At 41.3% G+C, this 20155-nt stretch overlaps 1 protein-coding gene across 5 annotated transcripts in view; it reads left to right on the top strand.

Moving 5' to 3' along the window:
* Positions 1-19744, top strand: part of BRD9 (bromodomain containing 9) — a 51740-nt gene extending 31996 nt beyond the window's left edge. For all 5 annotated transcript variants that reach the window (XM_074987939.1, XM_074987938.1, XM_074987937.1 and 2 more), the window contains 7 exons: positions 6054-6186; positions 10633-10744; positions 13328-13366; positions 13778-13849; positions 16269-16368; positions 17323-17490; positions 18864-19744. In XM_074987939.1, coding sequence (XP_074844040.1) covers positions 6054-6186; positions 10633-10744; positions 13328-13366; positions 13778-13849; positions 16269-16368; positions 17323-17490; positions 18864-18964 — 725 coding nt within the window. In that variant the 3' untranslated portion in view covers positions 18965-19744. The remainder of the gene's footprint in view (positions 1-6053; positions 6187-10632; positions 10745-13327; positions 13367-13777; positions 13850-16268; positions 16369-17322; positions 17491-18863) is intronic.
* Positions 19745-20155: the final 411 nt, after the last annotated feature.

The raw sequence follows: 20155 nt of genomic DNA, 5'->3' as shown, positions 1-20155 counted from the left end.
GTATTAAAATGGGATGTTGATTCAATTATTGTTCAGTTGAATGTAATCTTTGCAATAGATTTTTTTTTTCTAAAGCTACATACATTTGGATGTTTTCTTGGGGATTAAAAATAATTTCTTCTTAAACTAGTGTCCCCATGAGTGCTCCACTGTAGGTGTACCTGCTTGCCTACACTGCTAATCAGAGAACTTTGGTATCAGTGTCCATCAGGCCCATACATGCACCTTCTCTCTTCATGCTTCACAACACAGCTAGCCAGCACCGGTGATCTGGCCATCCTCAGTTCCTTCTCAACCTGGTGAGAGATGGAGTCTAAGGTGGTTGTCTGCGATTAATGCTCTCTTTTGCTAAATGTCAGCTTTCTTTGAAACCGCTTTAGTTCCTTTCTTTGTTTTGGTTATTTGGTGGGCCATGCACTTCCTCCCTTCCTAAAAAAGAAGAAAGGATTATGTTCTTTTGTCAACCCCTGGACAAGAGTATACCCAGCTCTCTGGACTTTGAAAAGGGCCGCACTTGCAGCAAGCTGATCCCAGCTGCAACAAGCACTCCCAGTGCAGCAGTGGTGAGGCTGCATCCAGTAGAAGTATTCCTTCTTGCATTTCCACCTGAGATCCCTCAAGGATAGAAAACTGCGCCCAGAAATTATCTTTATGGAGGCAGCTCTCTGATCCTTGCCCTCCAGTGGGTGTGAGCCTTCCCCTCAACCTTTGAAGGACAATGGGTCGAAGAAAACATCAGAAGTCACTCCAAGAAAGAGTGGGAAGTCACCTCAGTAAACTCGGGGATAGCCAAAAGTGATCAACATCTCAGTATCTTCAGCACTACCAGCACCAAGTCCACAATTCTCTGGCACCCACACCTCATGGACATTGTCAATATCCAACATGGCTGAGAGGGGTCCTCAGACCCTTTGGGCACAGGCACTGAAATTTTAGTATTGAGAGAGCTGGTCCAATGCCCTAAGATATGAGTTGACACTGATAGTACCTGTGATAGTAGCCCACCTGAGACCAGAGAAACCAGTATATATGAGGTGTCCATCTTCATCAGGATGCTCAGTGGCAGCAGAATTCCATAAAACCAGCAACCTAGGCATGGAGGTATTTGACTTTCTACCCCTCAATTCAGAGAACATGTCACAGAGCCTTTGCCAGTCATGTGGCACACCTCCACACTCACTCTCCGGATGTCACGTTGTCATGGTGAGTTGGCTTGCGTGTTCCAGTGAACCTGAGAGCGATACCACAGGGAGTCTCATACTCCCAGCAGGGTCACCCATGGCAGCAAGGTCAAGGGGGAGGGTCCAGACGAAGAACGATCATAAAAGTTCTCAACAGCAGAACAAGCAGAGGATACCAAAGGTATTGCTACAATAGCTGTGAAGGTAGATGAAGGCTGCAGCAGACAAGAGACTCCCAGTCCTTGTTTACCTGAGTATCAGTGAAGAACCATGTGGTGGCTGCAGTGGAACAGCCCCCAGTCCATTAAAAGAAGTCACATACAGGCATCTTCCTCTGCATTCTACTCTCCAAAACTTCAGCCCTACAGTGACTAGCTAAGGGCAATGGGAGCATGACATCTGGAAGCTTTAAGTCATGGACCAGCACATAAGCAGTGGATGTATGCATCAGTCATTCCATTTCAAGGATTGAGGCAGTAGAATGGTCCAGCTGCTGCATCTACAACTGAGCAGCCCTAATTGGGATTTGTTCTGCTCACCCCACGTGGGGACGGGGCTAGAAAAGGTGCCCTAAGTATAGTTCACCTCTCCCCACCGACTGGATAACTGTGGTCAGTGGGTTCACCTCTATGTAGTCAAAATCCAACAGTAAACTTTGGAACAAGGACATGGAACATGGAATATTTAGACTTCAATGGACAACCCAGAGAGTGACAGACACGAAAGACATATGGCAATTACCGCCCACCAGCTGTGACAATTCAACATTGATATAGCTGCCCTGGCAGAAACACATAGACGAGAAGAAGGTGGAGGGTACACATTTTTCTGGAAAGGAACCCTAAAAGAAGAAAAACGAATTTATGGAGTAGGATTTACTATCAAAAAATCAACTGATAAAGATCCTGTCTGAAGTCCCTGTTGGCATCAATAAGCGTCTCATGACACTCCACCTGAAGCTTGCTAAAAACCAACCGGCAACTGTCGTATGTGCTTATGCACCAACTCTGCATGCCAAAGGTGATGAGAAGAAGTTCAACATCCAATTGCATGCAGTCCTGGAAGACATCCCGAAAGAAGACAAGGTTATTCTCTTGGTGGATTTCAGTGCCAGGGTTGGAAGAGACACGGACCTCTGGAAGACGACCACTGGGAAAGGAGTTGGCAACAGCAACTCCAGTGGAGTGCTCCGTCTTACAAAATGTGCAGAACACAAGGTTGTCATCACAAACACCCTCTTCTGCCAAAAAAAGCAAATTTAAGACTTCATGGCAACATCCTCAGTCCAAGCACTGGCACCTCATAGACTGTGTCATCATCCATGCTTGGGATCGGCGTGATGTCCTCACACGTGCAATGACTAGTGCTGATGACTCTCAGATCGATCACTGACTTATTCCAGCCACACTGGGAATTAGGATTGTCACTAAATGGAGAAGTTAGAGGAAACGGATCTGACAAAAGATCAACATACAAGGCTTGAAGGATCCTGTAAGATGAAGTGACTTCCAGATAGCGCTCCAAAGGAAGCTGCCAACAGTACACCCTGAAGATGTGGAAGAACACGTATGTCAACTGAAAAATACCATCATTGGAGCTTGTGAAGAAACCACTGGCTACCAGTCCAGAAAGCATCAGGACTGAGTTGATGAGAACGATGTGGAAATTGAACACCTGATTGAGGCAAAAAGGAAAGCCGTTCGGGCCTGGCAAAATATCAACTGCACAATGAAGAGAGGAATGCACGCCAAGGTTCAGAAAAACGCAGTTGTGGACTGAGAAGGCATGAGAACTCCAGCATCTTGCAGACATCAACAATACAATAGGTTTCTTTAATGCTACCAATGCTGTTTATGGACCAAGGAACCATGGAATCAGTCCCCTGAGGTCAAAGGATGGTACCCATCTCTCGACAGACCATTAAGCCATTGCTTCTCACGAGAGGGAGCACTATAATGAGCTCTTGAACTGTGCCTCCACAGTGGTCCTAGAATCCCTTGAGCAAACCCCTCAGCAACTGCCTAGGGACAATCTTGCAACACGTCCTACCTTGAATGAGGTCCAATTTGCCATCAAAGCAATGAAGTGCAACAAGGCAACTGGATTAGATGGAATCCCCACCAAAGTCTTTAAAGAAGGTGGACCAGAGCGCCACAAACAACTCCACTGTTTGATCCTCAAGATCTAGGACAGGGAACAGATGCTGTGAGATTTCAGAGAGACACTGATTGTCAGCCTCTTCAAGTAGGGCGACAAGTCAGACTGTGGAAACTATCCTGGTATCTCCCTCTTGGCAATGGCAGGGAAAATCTTAGCTTGAATCCTCGCAAACTGACTCCTGCCACACTCAGAAGAAATTCTCCCAGAATTCCAGTGTGGCTTCCGAACAGTCCGAGGAACAGCGGACATGATCTTCATCACCTGGCAATGGCAAGGAAAATGTCATGAACAAAACCAAGCCTTATACATGAGTTTCATCGATCTTACCAAAGCATTCAACTCATTCAGTCATAGCGCCCTGTGGACCATCCTCTTAAAGATCAGCTGCCTCAAAAAATTCATTCACATCTTGAGGCTGCTTCATGACAACATGACTGCCACAGTATTGAACCCCTTTGAGGTCAAAATGGGAGTCAAACAAGGCTGCGTCATTGCTTCTTCACTGTTCTGCATTTTCATCACCATGACCCTTCACTGTATTGAGGGTAAGCTTCCAGCTGGTGAGAAGACTGTCTATAAAACGAACATGAAGCTTTTCAATCTTAGGAGACTGAAGGCTAAAAGCAAGACCTCCGCAACCTCAAACATGGAGCTCCAGTACGCAAATGACAACATGGTTGTTGGTCTTTCTTCCGCAGGCCTTCAGAACATCTTAAGTGCCTTCACTGAGGCATATGAGACTCTTGGCCTCCCACTGAATATCAAGTATCAGAGGGGTAGCCATGTTAGTCTGGATCTGTAACAGCAATGAAGGGTCCTGTGGCATCTTATAGACTAACAGAAAAGTTTTGAGCATAAGCTTTCGTGAGCACAGACTCACTTCATCAGATGCTGGTCATCAGCATCTGATGAAGTGAGTCTGTGCTCATGAAAACTCATGCTCAAAACTTTTCTGTTAGTCTATATAAGGTGCCACAGGACCCTTCGTTGCTGTTACTGAATATCAAGAAGACCAAGGTGCTCCACCTACCCTCGCTGATGGAGCAATCTTATGTACCTTTTATTGAAGTTAGTGAAGAATTGCTGGAAAATGTGGAGCACTTCCCATACCTTGGAAGTAATCTTTCTGTTAAATTCAACATTGATGTGGAAATCCAGCATCATCTGAGCTGTGCTAGCTTCCCCCACCCCCGCCCCGACCACCTGAGACAAAGGGTCTTCATGAACCGAGACATCTATCCCAAAACAAAGCTCCTTATATACCATGCAGTGGTTGTTCCAGTGCTACTGTGTGCATGTGAAAACTGGACAACATACAAGGCACTTGAACAATATCATCAACACTGCCTCAGGAGAATGCTAAATATCTCTTGGGAGGATAGGTGCATACTAGTGGAAGAGTCAAACATGACCAGGATTGAAGCCATTATCGTTCATCAACAACTTCGTTCATGTGGTTTGGATGTCTGATCGGTGCCTCCCAAAATAGATGCTGTTTTCTGAGTTGGAGGAAGGATGGAGGAGCACTGGGGATACAAGGACCTACTGAAGGCACACATGAAAAAGTGCAGCATCGGTGTTGACCCTTGGGAGAACTTTGCCCAACACTGTCCGTCCCCAGTGGAGAACGGTAATCCATGAGGGGGTGGCACAATTTGAGAGGTCCCACTACAGTGCAGATGAGGCGAGATGGAGAAGAAGAAAGAAGTGCCCTGTGCCCCTCCAACAGCTACCAACACCTGCCTCTTCTGTTGTAAGATCTGGAGGTCCAGAATCAGGCTGATCAGCTATCAACAGACTCACAAATAGGAGGGTGACATGAAGACTTCTTACTCGTTATCAAGTGACCGCCAAGAAGACATCTCCACAGTGTCAGGTTACTGGAATTCTTGTCTCTTTCCAAACAGACTAAGACATAACCTCTGACTTCCTGAGGTCCACAGTGAATCCAAAATTGTGAACAGAGGTAGCAAAATGATCGGAAAGCTCCTGTGCTTCTATAACTGAACAAGCCAACATTCATCAGCAAACAGGAGGTCACAGAGTTGTAGCGAATACTTTGGTGCAAGCTCAAAGTCTTTGGAGGTTTAAAATGCTGCCATCAGTTTGTAATTAAACCAATATGACCAACTTGCAGTCCTTGAAAGCAACTAACAGCATCATCAAAAAGTAGATGTTGAACAGGAGAGGAGAAAATACACATCCTTGCTTTGTACAATTTGATATTCCAAATGGTACTTATGCCTCTCCAAAGTCAAGGACACAATCCAGCATATCATCATGAACTAACACTTCATAATATTTTTGTTATGTTGCTGTAGTCCAGAATCAAAGTTATTGTTGTCAGATAAAAACACAGGGTTTCAGTCTAAATCATAGTGGAATTACATTAGCAAAAGAATGCTAAGTGGTGGTATATGGTGGTATATCTTATGAATGGCCCATTCCAAAATATAAATGTTTTATTCCACTGCATAACAAAAACTTCCTTGCTTTCTAGTGGCATAATTGTGATTTCCCAGTGGTTCTGTGATCTTGCAGTGCTGCTTTGGTATTAGTCTCAGGCAGGACTGGAAATAATAGTACTGGACCTTGGACCCGGGCAGCATTCTGCACTTTCCTCAGAGGAAGATAACAGAACTTTTTTTTCCTTTCCAAGTGAGCTTTTACACTGAAGAATACTTTATCTTTTTCTCTTTTTTTTCATCCTAGTCACATTTCTCACAAGTGCTAGTACAGCATTGTCAATGCAAAACAACTCTATCTTCCATGATCTGAAATCAGATGAAATGGAGCTGCTGTATTCAGCATATGGTGATGAAACTGGGATCCAGTGTGCCTTAAGGTAAGCGTTTCTTTCACAGGGAAATCTATGCCTGTCTTAATTCCTTTGTGAAGAGAAAAATTTTTCCTTAGATTAGCAGAGAATATTCCATATTGCTTTTTCACAGTAAATTACATGGAGGCAATGTTGACTAATGGGCCAAGCTTAAAAGTCGGAACCCAGAGCTCCTGGATTTCCAATACATGGTCTTTATCAATGGTTCACACTCATGCTGGAAGGACATAAAAACTGGGGTTCCACAGGCATCAGTTTTGAGACTGGTTCTTTTCAATATCTTCATCGGCAATTTAGATAATGGCATAAGTGGGGCGGGCAATAATTTTGGATGAGGTGCAGTGGCTACTCCAAGATTTTGGTAAGTGATCAGGGGCCATACTTTTCTATTGAGAGGATGCAGGTCTGGGATGGAGGTTGGGTGCAGAAGAGCGTTCAGGGTGGGGGACTGGGGTGCAGGAGAGGGTATGGGTGAAGGAGGGGGTTTTGACCAGCTTTTCCCCTAATTTTTTTCCATCTGTGCAGAACAAATTTTGTTGTGTGGCTGTGCATCACCAGTGAAAATGCAAGCTGCCAGCTGTGGATTCTGTGGGTGCTCTGCTAATCAGCTAGGTGGCATTTGATTCTCTCCTAGCTGGCTGCCCATGGACACAGCTTGCAGGGAACACTAGTTGTGACCTGGGGGCAGGGTCTGAGAGGGAGTATGGGTACAGGAGAAGGTTCTGGGCTGGGGAATGGGTGCATGTGGGGTTGCAGAGTCTGGGAGGGAGTTATGAAGTGAGGAGGGAGATGCAGAGGATGTGCGTGGTGACCTGGGGCAGGAAGTTGGTGTGCAGGAGGGGGTGCCAAAGGCAGGCTCTGGCCTGGAGGCACTTATGTAGGTGGCTCCAGCCAGTAGCCCAGCAGGACCTTGAGGCAGGCTCCCTGCTAGCTGCAGCTCCAGACTGCTCAAAATGGCTGGAGAATACCTCCATGTGCCTCTCTGTGCTGCAGGCCTCTTGCAGGGGGACTTTGCAGCCCAATGGGAGCTACGATGATCGGGCTGGGGGTAGGGACAGCGTGCCAAGTCTCCCTCCCACCCCACACAAGGGAAGTGTGGCACATAAAGGGAGCTGCTGGCCATTTTGAGCAGATTTGGGCTGCAGCAGACACAAGGCCTGCCTCAGGGTTCCAGCTTGGCGGGCCAGATGCGGCCCATAGGTCACATCTTGTCCTTCCTGGCATAGAAATTACACTTACAAAGTTTGCAGATAATAACAAGCTGGGAAGGTCTGCAAGTGGTTTGGACGATAGGATCAGAGTTCAAAATCATCTGGAGAAATGGTCTGAGGTAAACAGGATGAAGTTAAATAAGAACAAATGCAAAGCACTCCACTTAGGGAGGAACAATCAGTTTCAAACATACAAAATGGGAAGTGACTGCTTAGGAAGGAGTACTGCAGAAAGAGATCTTGGAAGTCATAGTGGACCACAAGCTAAATCTGAGTCAACAGTGTGGCACTGGTGCAAGAAAGCAAACATGATTCTGGGATGCATTAACAGGAGTGTCAGAAGCAAGACACAAGAATTAATTCTTCTACTGTGCTGTGCACTGATTAGGTGTCAAATGGAGTATTGTACCTAGTTCTGGGCTCCACATTTCAGGAAAGAGGTGGAGAAATTGGAGACAGTCCAGAGAAGAGCAACAAGAAAGATTAAAGGTCTAGAAAACAACCTGTGAGGGTCGACTGAGAACTGGGTTTGTTTAGTTTGGAGGAGAGAAAACAGAGGGGATGTAACAGATTTCAGATACCTAAAAGGGTGTTACAATGAGGAGAGAGAGAAATTATTCTCCTTTATCTCTGAGGATAGGACAAGAAGCAATGGGCTTAAAGTGCACGAAGGGAGGTTTAGGTTGGACTTTAGGGAGAAACTGCCTAACTGCCAGAGTGGTTAAACACTGGAATAAATTGCCTCGGGAGGTTGTGGAATCTGTGAAACTAGAGGTGTTTCAGAGCAGGTTAGACAAACATCTGTCAGGGATGATCTAGATTAGGGGTCAACAGTCTTTCTGAGGTGGAGTGCTGATACTCGACCTTCTGATCTCTGTGTATGGGCCCAGTGCCGGTGATCCTATTTACAACAGCTTTTTTAATAAATAAGATGCAGAGCGTTACCATTTAGGTGGTGCTTGGTAGCATTAGCCTGTCTTTTGATAATCCACAGAGGGCATGGCTTTGAGCAAGCTCTCGGCTCTCTGGGGGAGGATAGGTGTGGCTGAGCTCCCACTTTGCATGCTAGTGAAAATCAGATCACATGCCACTCTTGGCACCCATGCCAGGGATTGCTGACCCCTGATGTAGATGGTGCTTGGCCCTGCTGTGAGTGCAGAGGACTGGCCTCGATGACTTCTCAAGGTCCTTTCCAGTTCTTGGAGTTTGTGATTCTAAAACTGACTTACTGTGCAACATTGAACAAACTCTTGGCCTAAATTTTCTCAAGTTTAAAGCGGCGCTTTGCAGATGACTTAGCCCTGCTTGCAGACAAACTAGAGCATATGCAGAGAAGACAGATGCCCTACAGGAAACAGCTGAGCAAGTGGGCCTCAAGATCAGTCAAGAGAAGACCAAGTCGATGTGCATTAATAATAGGCAGGAAAGTGAAATTACAATTGAAGGAAAAACAGTGCAAGATGTTGACCAGTTTGTATACTTGGGGAGTGTTATCAGCAAGAATGGGGGCACCGAAGAGGACATCAGTGTGAGAACACAAAAGGTGCAACAAACCTTTATGATATTACGACCAGACTGAAGTACAAGAGGCATTTCAACAAGAACCAAACTATGTATTTTCACTGCCAATGTGAAATCAGCTGCTGTATGGCTCAGAGACATGGCACTTTGTCCATAGCAACACTAAGAAAATTCAGATGTTTGTCAATAAATGCCTTAGACATATTCTCCAGCTAAAGTGGTTCGATAGAATGCCAGATGAAACCTTGTGGACCAGAACAAACCAGAAGCCAATGGAGGTCCAGATCAAGAAGAGAAAATGGCAATGGGCAGGCCATATGCTGCATAAGGACTGCAAGGAATGCATCACGAGACAAGCGCTAGAGTGGAGTCCACAGGGAAGGAGGAAAAGGGGACGACCCAAACAAACAGGGTGACCAAGTTGCCTGCATGAAGTAAAAGCAGCTGGCTGAATGTGGGATCAAATCGAGACTATAGCCAAGGATCACAAGAGATGGAGAATGACAGTGGAGGACCTGTGCTCCACCAGGAGCCCAAAGGATTAATCATCATCATCATCATCATTTATTAACCTATATTGCTGGGCAGCTACAAGGCCTTCTTACTTAAGGGTTGCTCACATTTTAAAGATGTAAACTGGTAATGGTTAAAGTTTGTTGTTAGAATGCTGAAATAAAGGTTTTTTCAGGGTCACACTGGCAAGTATTTCTATGACTTTAAATAATGGGGTCTAGAAATTATTTATCAGTGAACAAGTATTTAAAGCTTTAACAACATTTTGTATTAAAAGTTGTTAAATTCTGTGCAGGTGGGAAGAAACATTTAGGCTACATCTACACTTAGTAAAAACTTCAAAATGGCCATGCCAATGGCCAGAGCGAAGAATACTAATGAGGTGCTGAAATTCATATTCAGCACCTCATTAGCACGCCGACGGCCACAGCACTTTGAAATTGCTGCTCTTCGCTGCCGTGCAGCTTGTTCAGACGAGGTCCTTTTCGAAAGGACCCCACCAACTTCGAAATCCCGTTATTCCTATCAGCACAAGGCCCTAATGTCCAGAGATCAGGGTAAAATTTCTGAACTCATGGTATCAATACTGCCCAGCATATCTATTCTGTGACAGTACACGTGATCTGGCAAAGTAATGAATTAATTCATTGCATAAATATCACTGTTCTTTCTTTTTCTATTGCTAGAAGAGTACTGTGGGAAAAATAAAAAAATACATTGTGGGTCAGTTTTGCATACTTATTTAGTGAAGCCACATGCAAGAGCTAACTATTTTACATGCTACTCTCAGACCTTTTCAGGTTTCTGATGCTGGTACATGAAACAACTAGAATTTTTTTAGTCTGTTACAACAGAGTATTATTTCAATTTGTACAGTCTTGTGTGGTAAGCAGTAGCAAATCCCTCACTTTCTGGAGAGGGAAACTGCTACTTTCTATTAAACCACAAGCTTTCTAATACTTCAGATAGTGGGGTTGGGCCAGAAGAAGAATTAGCATTAATTGTGAAAATTGTGCAAGAAAACGTGTTCAAACGTAGCTACTGTAAAAGGTGTCTGACTGTAAAATGATTTTCTGGGGGAAAAAAACATGGAAGTAAAAAGTAAAGATGAAAAGTAACAAGATGGGAAATTTAAATTTAATTTAGAGCTTAGTAAATGCAACCATTTTGAGTTTGATTAAATATGCCTCATCTTCATTTCCTCTAGCTTACAAGAATTTGTGAAAGATTCGGGAAGTTACAGTAAGAAAATAGTGGATGATATTCTGGATCAGATCACTGGTGGTGATCATTCCAAAACCATTTATCAGCTAAAGCAGGTATGTCAGAGTTATGGAGAAGTCAAGGTAATCAGTTTAATCAGCAAAAGGAAGGTCCTATCCTTCTGAGTATCATTAAGAGCTTTTTAATTTGTCAGAAGAATTGTTACCTGTTTTAAACACAATATTTTGTGGAAAAATTAGTTATTCCTAGTGCTAAAAGAGGATAAGAATCTGCTTGGAAAATAAATAAATCAAATCTATCTCATCCAGCACCCTTGGGACCAGACTGATGTCGAATGAGAGAATTTGCCAGATCACAGGAGGTCAATATTGTCTATCATGTTACCAACACTTCCACTGCTTACTGAGCTCTTAAAGGACATTTAGGGGGTCTATTTAGAGCTAAATAACAGCACAGAGCACTGAGAGCCAGGACTGATGACTGTAAACAAACTTGACGGGACCAGGGAAAACTTGGCTTCATTCATGATAAATGGCTGACCGGCTAATTGAAATCATGCCGGATTCCGCATGCTGCCGGATGAGTGTGCAAGATCAGAGAGGTTCAGCCTGCACTAGGTTAATATTGTGCTCTGTACTACTAGGGTTACGAACAAAGTCCATTTTTAAGCAACATAAAATGTCTAAAGAAATTTTACTTGTGTTCCAAATGGACCATATTGCATAGGTGCATAAAATTTATTCCAAATTTAATTGTTTCATGTGAATATATCATTAGTAGGAAGTGAGAGTCACATACCCATGAGAAACCAGTCTAACAAGGAATTGCAAAACTTGATTTCCTGTTATCTGTATTCAAAAAACCACTTTTCTTTCAAGAATTGCCCATTTGAATGCAGAGTTCTAAGACACACATTTACTGTGCAAGCACAGATGTTTGCAGCAAGCAGTCTTTATTAAAATCCTCTTCCCTCCTATTCCTAGCACAGGAACTGAGTTTACCGACCAAATTAAGTGAGCAATTCTCTATTGGTCTGTAAAGTGCTAACTTTTGAATACAGCATCTAATCAATTCCAAAATTTCAGGTAACTTTCTTGGCATCATTGGTCAGAACCCTGTTGATTTTGGCAAAAATGAGAACAGGGAAGTGAGGGATCATGCAGAGCCTCTGGCGTGGGAATAGAAAAGTGGTGGATCCTGGCATGGGGCATTTGGGAAGGGCACAGAGCACCCTGGCATGAGGAGGTGTGGGGCATGGACAGAGTCCCTGAAAGAGAGGAAGGTGGGAGAATGGCATATAGGGAGCTTTCTTGGGGTGGGGCAGAGGTAATGGAGGAGTGTGAGCCCCTAGTACAGGCAATGAGTTTGGCCTATAGATGTGATAAAGTATGAGACCATCTACAGAAAAGGGGTGCAGCTTCAAATAGGTTGGTTAGAGTCATGACACAATTCATTGTCTTGAACCCCAACTGGGAGGGGATTGGAGCAAGTGGCAGTACTGGGAACTGTTTGTTAGAAGCTTCCATGGTTGCTTATTATGGGTATGTGTTTCCCCAGATTGTGGAGCCAGGTGGGTATTCTGTGAAGGAACCCTAATAGTAAACAGAACTTTTCCCTTGAGGATTCTGCCAATGTAGGACATAAGAATGTTTCTGTATGTCTGCGTTATCTAGTCTAGAACGCTATTATCAAAAGTTTGTGATCGTGATCTCCAGGAGGGTGGGGATGCAAGTGCTTGAAAAATTAGCTTCTGAAGCCATCGTTTTAAAGCAAAGTCAACTAGAAATGTTTTTCTGTGTTTAAAAAGAAACCGTTCAGTATAAGCATTTAAAAAGTCCATTTGGGCTTTTAACTTGTACATCAAGGTGAAATCTTTTTGCCAGTGAGAATTGCTATACCCTTATACTTCATGATCAGTTTACATTATAAACACTGTTCAACAATAACTGTGCCAGTGGATACAGTTTTAATACTACTAAATTGCTTCAAAATTGTAGTAGTATAATCACTTGTAGCTGTGGTGCATGACAAAAGGATGTTCTTTCTAGTTTAGTACAGGTTGGGCCTCCCTGGTATGGCAACCTCGGGATGGGACCAGTTCCAAATGAGGGAATTTGCCTGACCGGGGTGGTCCCCTCCTGCCTGTCCCTGACTCCTCTTCTAGCCCTAGCAGACATCTTGTTGCTGGACCAGCTGGGCTGCTGCAGACTGCCCTGGCTCCCCAGCCCTGCTATGGTGATTATGACAGCTATGACCCCTGGCTCTGGCTGTTCCCCTGCCACTGCATGTCCACTGCTTCCAGCCAGCCCCTACTCTGGGCTGCCAGGCTTTCTGATCCAGCAACATTAATTGTCCTGCCAGACCACAGATGTTGCCAGACCAGAGAGTACTAGATTTCAGAGGTGCAACCTGTACGACAGAAGTCAGCAGCTGATTTATTATTGGATAAAGTGTAAATACATGTGGATGTGGTACATGGGGAAGAGAAATGGCATGAAAAGAATTCAGTCATAATTCAAATAAATGACAAATTGTAACACACCCAGATGTTATGGCAGGTGTGTGAAAAATGTTTAAACTACTGAATCCACATTTTCTGTAAGGGACTTAGAAATACTCTAATATTACACACAAAAATCTCTGCCTGTTCTGAATATAATATTTTGTTTTGTTTGCAGAGAAGAAACATCCCAGTGAAACCACCAGATGAAGTTAAAGTAAGTTACACTGAGACACAGTTAAAAAAATTTATTGGGAGAACATAGAGTAACATCCCAGGAAGTTATTTCCACCCTGTAATTTAGAAAATAACTTAGTGTAACATTCTCTTGTATTCCAAATTCTTTCTTTATGATTTGTTCAGCTGTCTATTTACTATACAGCAAGCTTGAAAGAGAAAGTGTTTTATGAGGTGGGGCCATACATTTGTTGGGGGGAGAGGGTTGAAAGTAAAGTTGAAGCCTATTGATTTAAAACATTGTGCCTACCAAAGAAATCACAAAATGCTAGAATGCTGTGTAGGGACACAAGTCCTGACCCCCATGAAGTTGTTCACTATTTGATGGAATCCTCAGGAAACAGAATGCAAAATTGTGAAGTTGTAACTAGACTGTAATTTGGTGCTTTAGGTTCTGCCAGTTCTCATAAAGGAAGAACACAGATTGCGCAATACCTGCCCTGACTCCTCCAAACAGATTATGGTAAGATTGCCTTTCCCTTTTCATATGAGCAGAACATGGGTGAGTGCACTCTCTACTTTGTCTGTCTCTCTGTCTCTGTCTCTCTCTCTCTGTTGAGGGAATTTAAATGTGTTATTTAGGTAAGAAATTCCACACCCCTTTAACGGGAGAGAAATATGATTGGTTTTCCTTCACTCATCTCCAATGTTCCTTCAACTTTTTTTCTGTTGTGTGTGGAACAGATTTTGTTATTTGCACTGAGGCATGTGCAATGTGTACCACCAGTAGAAACATATGCTGTTGGCTGTGGGTACTGTGTTGATCTGTTGGGTGGCCTTTGAATCTCTCCTGGGTGGCTGCCCAAGCACTCACCTTACTGATGAGGGAATATTGATGATATCCTAGAATTCCCCTTTTTTAATTCAGATTTATGTTATCTGAAATTGGTATAAAAAGAATGCAATAAATAATGTTCAAACTTACATAATATTTATGTAATTTACATTTCATAACCACACATTTTATTAAATAAATCTTTTTGAGCGAAAGAGTATTGGTCTGCTCACTTAAATCTCGGGGATCAGCCACTGATTTATGTTTAGTTTCCATCCCATTATAGCAATATGTACATATTTTAGTTTTTACAGTGTGGGTGGTGATTTTGTTTTAAAAAAAAATTCTTGTGGAAATATTGAATATGGTTGGGGGAATTACAGAACATAGTCTTTACCAGATTACTGCAATATGAACTTGAACACCAAATCTTGAATTTGATACAGTTATCGGCTGAAAAGAGTTAACTTTTTATACATTAGTTTGCATTGTAGGTTTTTAAACTACAGGTTGAACCTCTCTAGTTTAGCGCCCTTGGGACCTGCCTGGTGCTGAACCAGAGAATTTGCTGACTCACAGGTCAATATTATCTAGCACATTACCAACACTTCCATTGCTTACTGGGCTCTTACAAGACATTTAGTGGTAAATTAAAGCTGAAAAACAGCACAGAACACAGAGAGCCAGGACTGGTGGCTGTAAGCAAAGTCTATGGGACCACAGGAAAATGGGCCACATCCATGGTAAGGGAATATCTGGCTAACTAAAATCATGCTGGACTATGGATATTGTGAGATCAGAGTGCTGGATTAGAGAGATTATACGGGATATCTCCAACAATTTTGCACAAAACTTTGTAATCGCTTTTGGGACTTTCTGATTGACTGTACTGTGCAGGGGAGACTCAGATGTGGACTTGACTCTTTATATATAATTCCAATACTTACTATGAGGTCCAGGTGCTGAAGCTGCTTTGGGCCCCCCACTCCCATTGGCCTGCAGTCAGGACAAGCTCTGCCCTGGGACTTAACCTGTTCTGCCAGTGTGGGTCGTGCATAGGCTGCAGTAAAGCGAGAAACAGAATTGTTTTAGCTTTTGAAAACTTAGAACAGTCCAAAAGTGAGGACCCTATGGCCATTAATGGAAGACGAATTGCACTGTATTTCTTAATGTCTATAAATCCGTGTAATTCTGTTTCCAAACACATGCCTAACTGTGTTTTCCTTTCTTTAAAAAAGTTGCATTTGCAGCCCAACACTTATAACCAGCCACTACACACACGCTAGCTGTGCTTCATCAAACATGTTTATACAGTAGCAGTGGGACTATAGCGCCAGCCTGGCTCTCTGGGTGCGTTTTTGGATATCTAACTCCAGCAGTTAGTTACATGTCTATCTGCATTTCCATCTGCAGTGTAGATATATATACCCATGGTGACAACAAATAATAATGTTGTATTCCTTGGCAGTCAGCACTGAAGGGTATTGCTAAGGATTTCATTTGAAGGTGGTGGAAATGATCATTCTCTAGTCAACTTTAGAATATATTCTGTGAACCAGTCTGCATCACTGAAGGTAATACATACAAGTTTCACCTGTCTGTCAGATTTACAAAATAAATGTTGAAATGGCTGTCTTGAAACACAGGATGCCATGGTTCCCATTGTAGGTGAAACGTTCATCCTCAGAGCTCTCTGGATAGCAGCCTTCATTGGGCCTGCACTCCTTTTCCTTTTATCTCCCTTCTGAGATTAAATGATTAATGTATTAAAACCAGCTACAATGTTACTACTTCATTGCTGTGATACCTGATTAAATTACTTCATTTTGGTTTTGCTGTTTATGTTGCTGTTTTGGTTTTGTTTTGGTCTGACAACCATTTTTTGAAGAAAATTTTCAGAGGTGTTCCACATTAAAAATATTATTGTTTGGTGTTCTGTGGTCTCAAAGTTTAAGAAACATGGCTGTCAACAGTGCAAATGTCATGCACTGTTGCAGGCTTCTAAAGTGAGGATCTGTGCAAGTAGTCACTTTGAAGAACCACACTTGGTGTGGTAGTCGTTATCATCGTTTGAGTCTTTTTCTCCTCTTTACTATATTTTAATCAGGTTGGAGAATCAATTGGAGACAACACTTCTGTTTTGGATTTTTTGTCTGTGAAACCATATTCAGATGTGTCTCTTGATATTTCCATGTTAAGTTCACTGGGTAAGTGATCTAATGCCATTGTCCTTTAAGCATTCTGCTATGGTTTAGCTATGTGTTTTGCTGGACTATCATTGCGGGTTGCTGAAGTGTTTGAGAAGTTCTAAGCTACATAGATGTTGTCTTAGTCCAGCACAGGAGATTCACCAAGCTTCTTTTTTTACCTCTGTCTATCAAACCACCCACCCACTGTTCACAGCCATTCTTTTTTAAGCGGCACAGAAATGTTGACCGCAATTGAAATATTTTGAAAGGATGATTGTAGAATCTCTTCCAACACACCATTGTCAGTGAAACAAGTTCTGCTTATCATTTTAAGGTATTGTTAATTAATCGTGTGAGAAGATTCACTGTGCTTCATAATTAGTAGAATTAAAAGTGGGAGCAAGGCTGCAGAAGGTCAAAAAATAGACTGAATGTTTTACTAGACTTTTGCATTTTTTTAAGTAGAAGATACTGCCTTTGGAAAAGCAGTAACTAGTTGTGATTATGATTGCTCCAAAAATGTTTTTCTAGCAGTAACAACATACACTTATCTTCTGACACAACTTAAACAAAAGTTTTTTTAAGGCCTCTAGGTGTTTATCTTGCTATCAGTTGCACTATTCCTAAACTATTTCTATATTGTACAGGGATTTTGGTGTGTCACATTTCTCATTTACAGGGGAAGTTCTCAGTGTCTGTTTTTCCAAAGCACAGTTTTGCTAGAAGTGAGTTCATTTTTTTCCTATTTAAGGTGTAACAGGAATTTCTCTTTAAACCCTCAGATAAAAATGGAACACCCACTGCCTTGTACATTCAGCAGGTTCCAAGTGTGTGACTTTCCCTAGCTTTATTCTATAATGCGTTTTATTGGGAAATGTCTCTTTTCTTAAAAATTAACTTTTTTCTAATCATTCATTTGGGAATATGCTGAATCTGTACCTGTTGTTCTTTTTTGTTGTTTGGTGTTCCTAGGGAAAGTGAAGAAGGAGCTTGATCATGATGATAATCATTTACATTTGGATGAAACCACTAAACTATTGCAGGACCTTCATGAGGCTCAAACTGACAGAGTGGGATCCAGGCCTTCATCTAACCTCAGCTCCCTCTCCAACACCTCTGAAAGAGATCAGCATCATCTAGGTAATCCTAACCATTGCAACACCACTATTCTAATTTAAATTCCCTAATTTTCAGACAAAATAATACCTTACTGGAAATATATGTTCTAATTTTATAAACTCCCATTTAAATATTAGTTGGATAAAGCATAGTGTGCAGACTGCTATACCAGATTTTAGTCCTAAAATGTCTATATAGGTATGTGAGCATTAAGACTTTTTATTTGCCTATGAACTCCTGAGTGTTAAAAATAATTTAATTAAACTGACTCAAGTTTCAGATTAAGCATAAATAAAATGACCTGTAAATCAAACTGATGTTTGAATAACATTCACAGTATATCCCTCAGCTCTGTGTTTAAAATGTTAAGGCCTACATTATCTTTAGATAGCTATGGGACAGTGCTGAAATGAAGCAGACCATTTTATTAAGAGTTGAGCAAGAAAACTGTTCTATAAGAATTGAGATGAGAAAATAAATAATCCACAAATTTCCATTTGAATGCATATAAAGAAGATATTTTAGAACTGAAATGGAAGTGAATTATTATTAACGAATGAGATAGTTACCAAATCACCATCGGACAGAGCAAAATATTTTTTACAGAGAATCTGATCGTATGTAATGAAATGAAATAATGAGACCTAATTAAATATGCATTGGTTTGCAAAATCTACTAAGAGTTTAAAAAAACAACAAAAATCAGATTTGATGAGGTACTAACATAATCCTGTTAAACTGATGGGCACTTACTATTTTAACAACTTGGTTACATCAAGTACTAAATAATCAGAGTTGATGTTTATCTTGCTTAATTGAGGAAGCAATCTTAAATCATATAATAAACAAAACTTTCTTATTTCCTCTCCTAGCAACAAAACAATCATAAACGAGACAAGCATTCCTTTCAGTTATGTGTCTCTCCACTGATTCAAGCGTTAGTCCATAGGAAATCCACTTCTGCTGGGTCTTTTTAATAACTTCTGCATTATTAGTTGTAAAGGTTAAGGGGGTAAGAAAGTTATATGCTGATACCACATCTTAATAATTTTCTGCAGTTTTATTTAAAAGAGGGTAAGGAACTTTCCATAGATATTTTAATTACATCATTTTAGCAAGTTACAATAATAGAATAGAGACAGACTTTTCCAAGCACCTAAGTTCTGATTTCACAAGCCTGTACTCCCACTGACTTTTGTTATGACTCATGCTTTTAGAGACTAAATCACTTTTTAAAATAGGATTTAGGTATGTATATCATTTAGGTCTTCCGAAAATATTACTTTAGGCCATGAGGGAAGGGTGGAAAGGACATATTAAATAACCAGTGTTGTTTTACATCTTTAAAACTCCCCTTTTAGATTTCTCTGACTACTATTTTTCTTTTACAACAGGAAGTCCTTCTCATCTGAGTGTAGGAGAACAACAGGACATGGTACATGACCCCTATGAATTTCTTCAATCTCCTGAACCTGCAAATGCCACCAGTAACTAATGTGTACAATATTTTTTTTTTGTTTTACTTTTGTAACATCTTTATAAAGTTTTTGTCAAGTGGCAGAAACCTCAATTTTGTCCTCTTTTCTGTGAGGATATTTGTATAATACTACCATGCACATTTGTAAAATTTGCCTAGCTACCATATCATGTTGTCAACATCAATGCCAAATATTGCCTTCATTTTTAAAAAAAAATATAGCAGCGAATAACTTTCAATAGGAAAATCACAAATTGTGTTATAGAACCATATTAGAAGTAGGATGTGTGCTGTTATTAATATATAGAACATCCTTAAGGAGGGATATTTATTTTTTAGCAATGACACAGCTTCATGAATTGTGATTGTTTTCGTGTTTTGGCTCCCCTGACATCCTGGTCTGTAGAGAGGGGCTATTGTTCTCTGTATCTTAAAATATTGTTTCTTAACACACCAAAAACACTTAATTTGGAAACAACAAAGGATCTTAACTGTCATATCAGATAGTTCACTGCAGGAGTTCTGCCCTTAACTGAACGGAGATAAATTTATTATAGTCCCTTTTATTGATGGACAGTAAGGGGTCCAAATACCTATTTTTTTTAAATGTAGTATGTATATTTACTTGAATGAAAGTACAACTGAAAGAAAGGGTATGCTTTTATGTAATTAAGTTTTTGTAATTCAGGACTGATATGATGGGCTTTTTAACATTGATATTATGTGTAAACTAGCTGAATGTTATGCATTTACTATATTTTGTAAATATTAATTTAATAAAAGTCATGCAAAAATCAACTTTTAAAGTTTGCTGTTGCCGAAACGTAAGTGCCTTGCTGCCTCTTGCTATACCTAGCATATCCTAAGTTGTTGGTGTTATTACAGTATTTCTAGAAAGGGGACATGACCATATTGCAAACACCATACAAGTTGGAAATATTTTGAAAACAGTTAAGAAGCCTGGCTGAGATTTGGGATTAGGGACAGAAATACTTGGAATTTCCCAGTTGTGATCTATTCATATGTCTGAGTCATATGCTTATGTATATTTGTAACTGAACATTCCATGTGTGCATTACATTTGGTCTTGAACTCTCTGTAAAGTTATACTTTTTGCAGACAATAGTATCTCCATAATTAGAGTTGTAAATAATTTAAAAGTTACATCTGACAAATCTGAGGGGTTCCCCCTGCCCCTTTCTCTCTTTT

The sequence above is a fragment of the Carettochelys insculpta genome, chromosome 2, assembly GCF_033958435.1.
Source record: "Carettochelys insculpta isolate YL-2023 chromosome 2, ASM3395843v1, whole genome shotgun sequence".
Lineage (NCBI taxonomy): Eukaryota > Metazoa > Chordata > Testudines > Carettochelyidae > Carettochelys > Carettochelys insculpta.
This window is presented reverse-complemented; position numbering and strand designations above follow the sequence as displayed.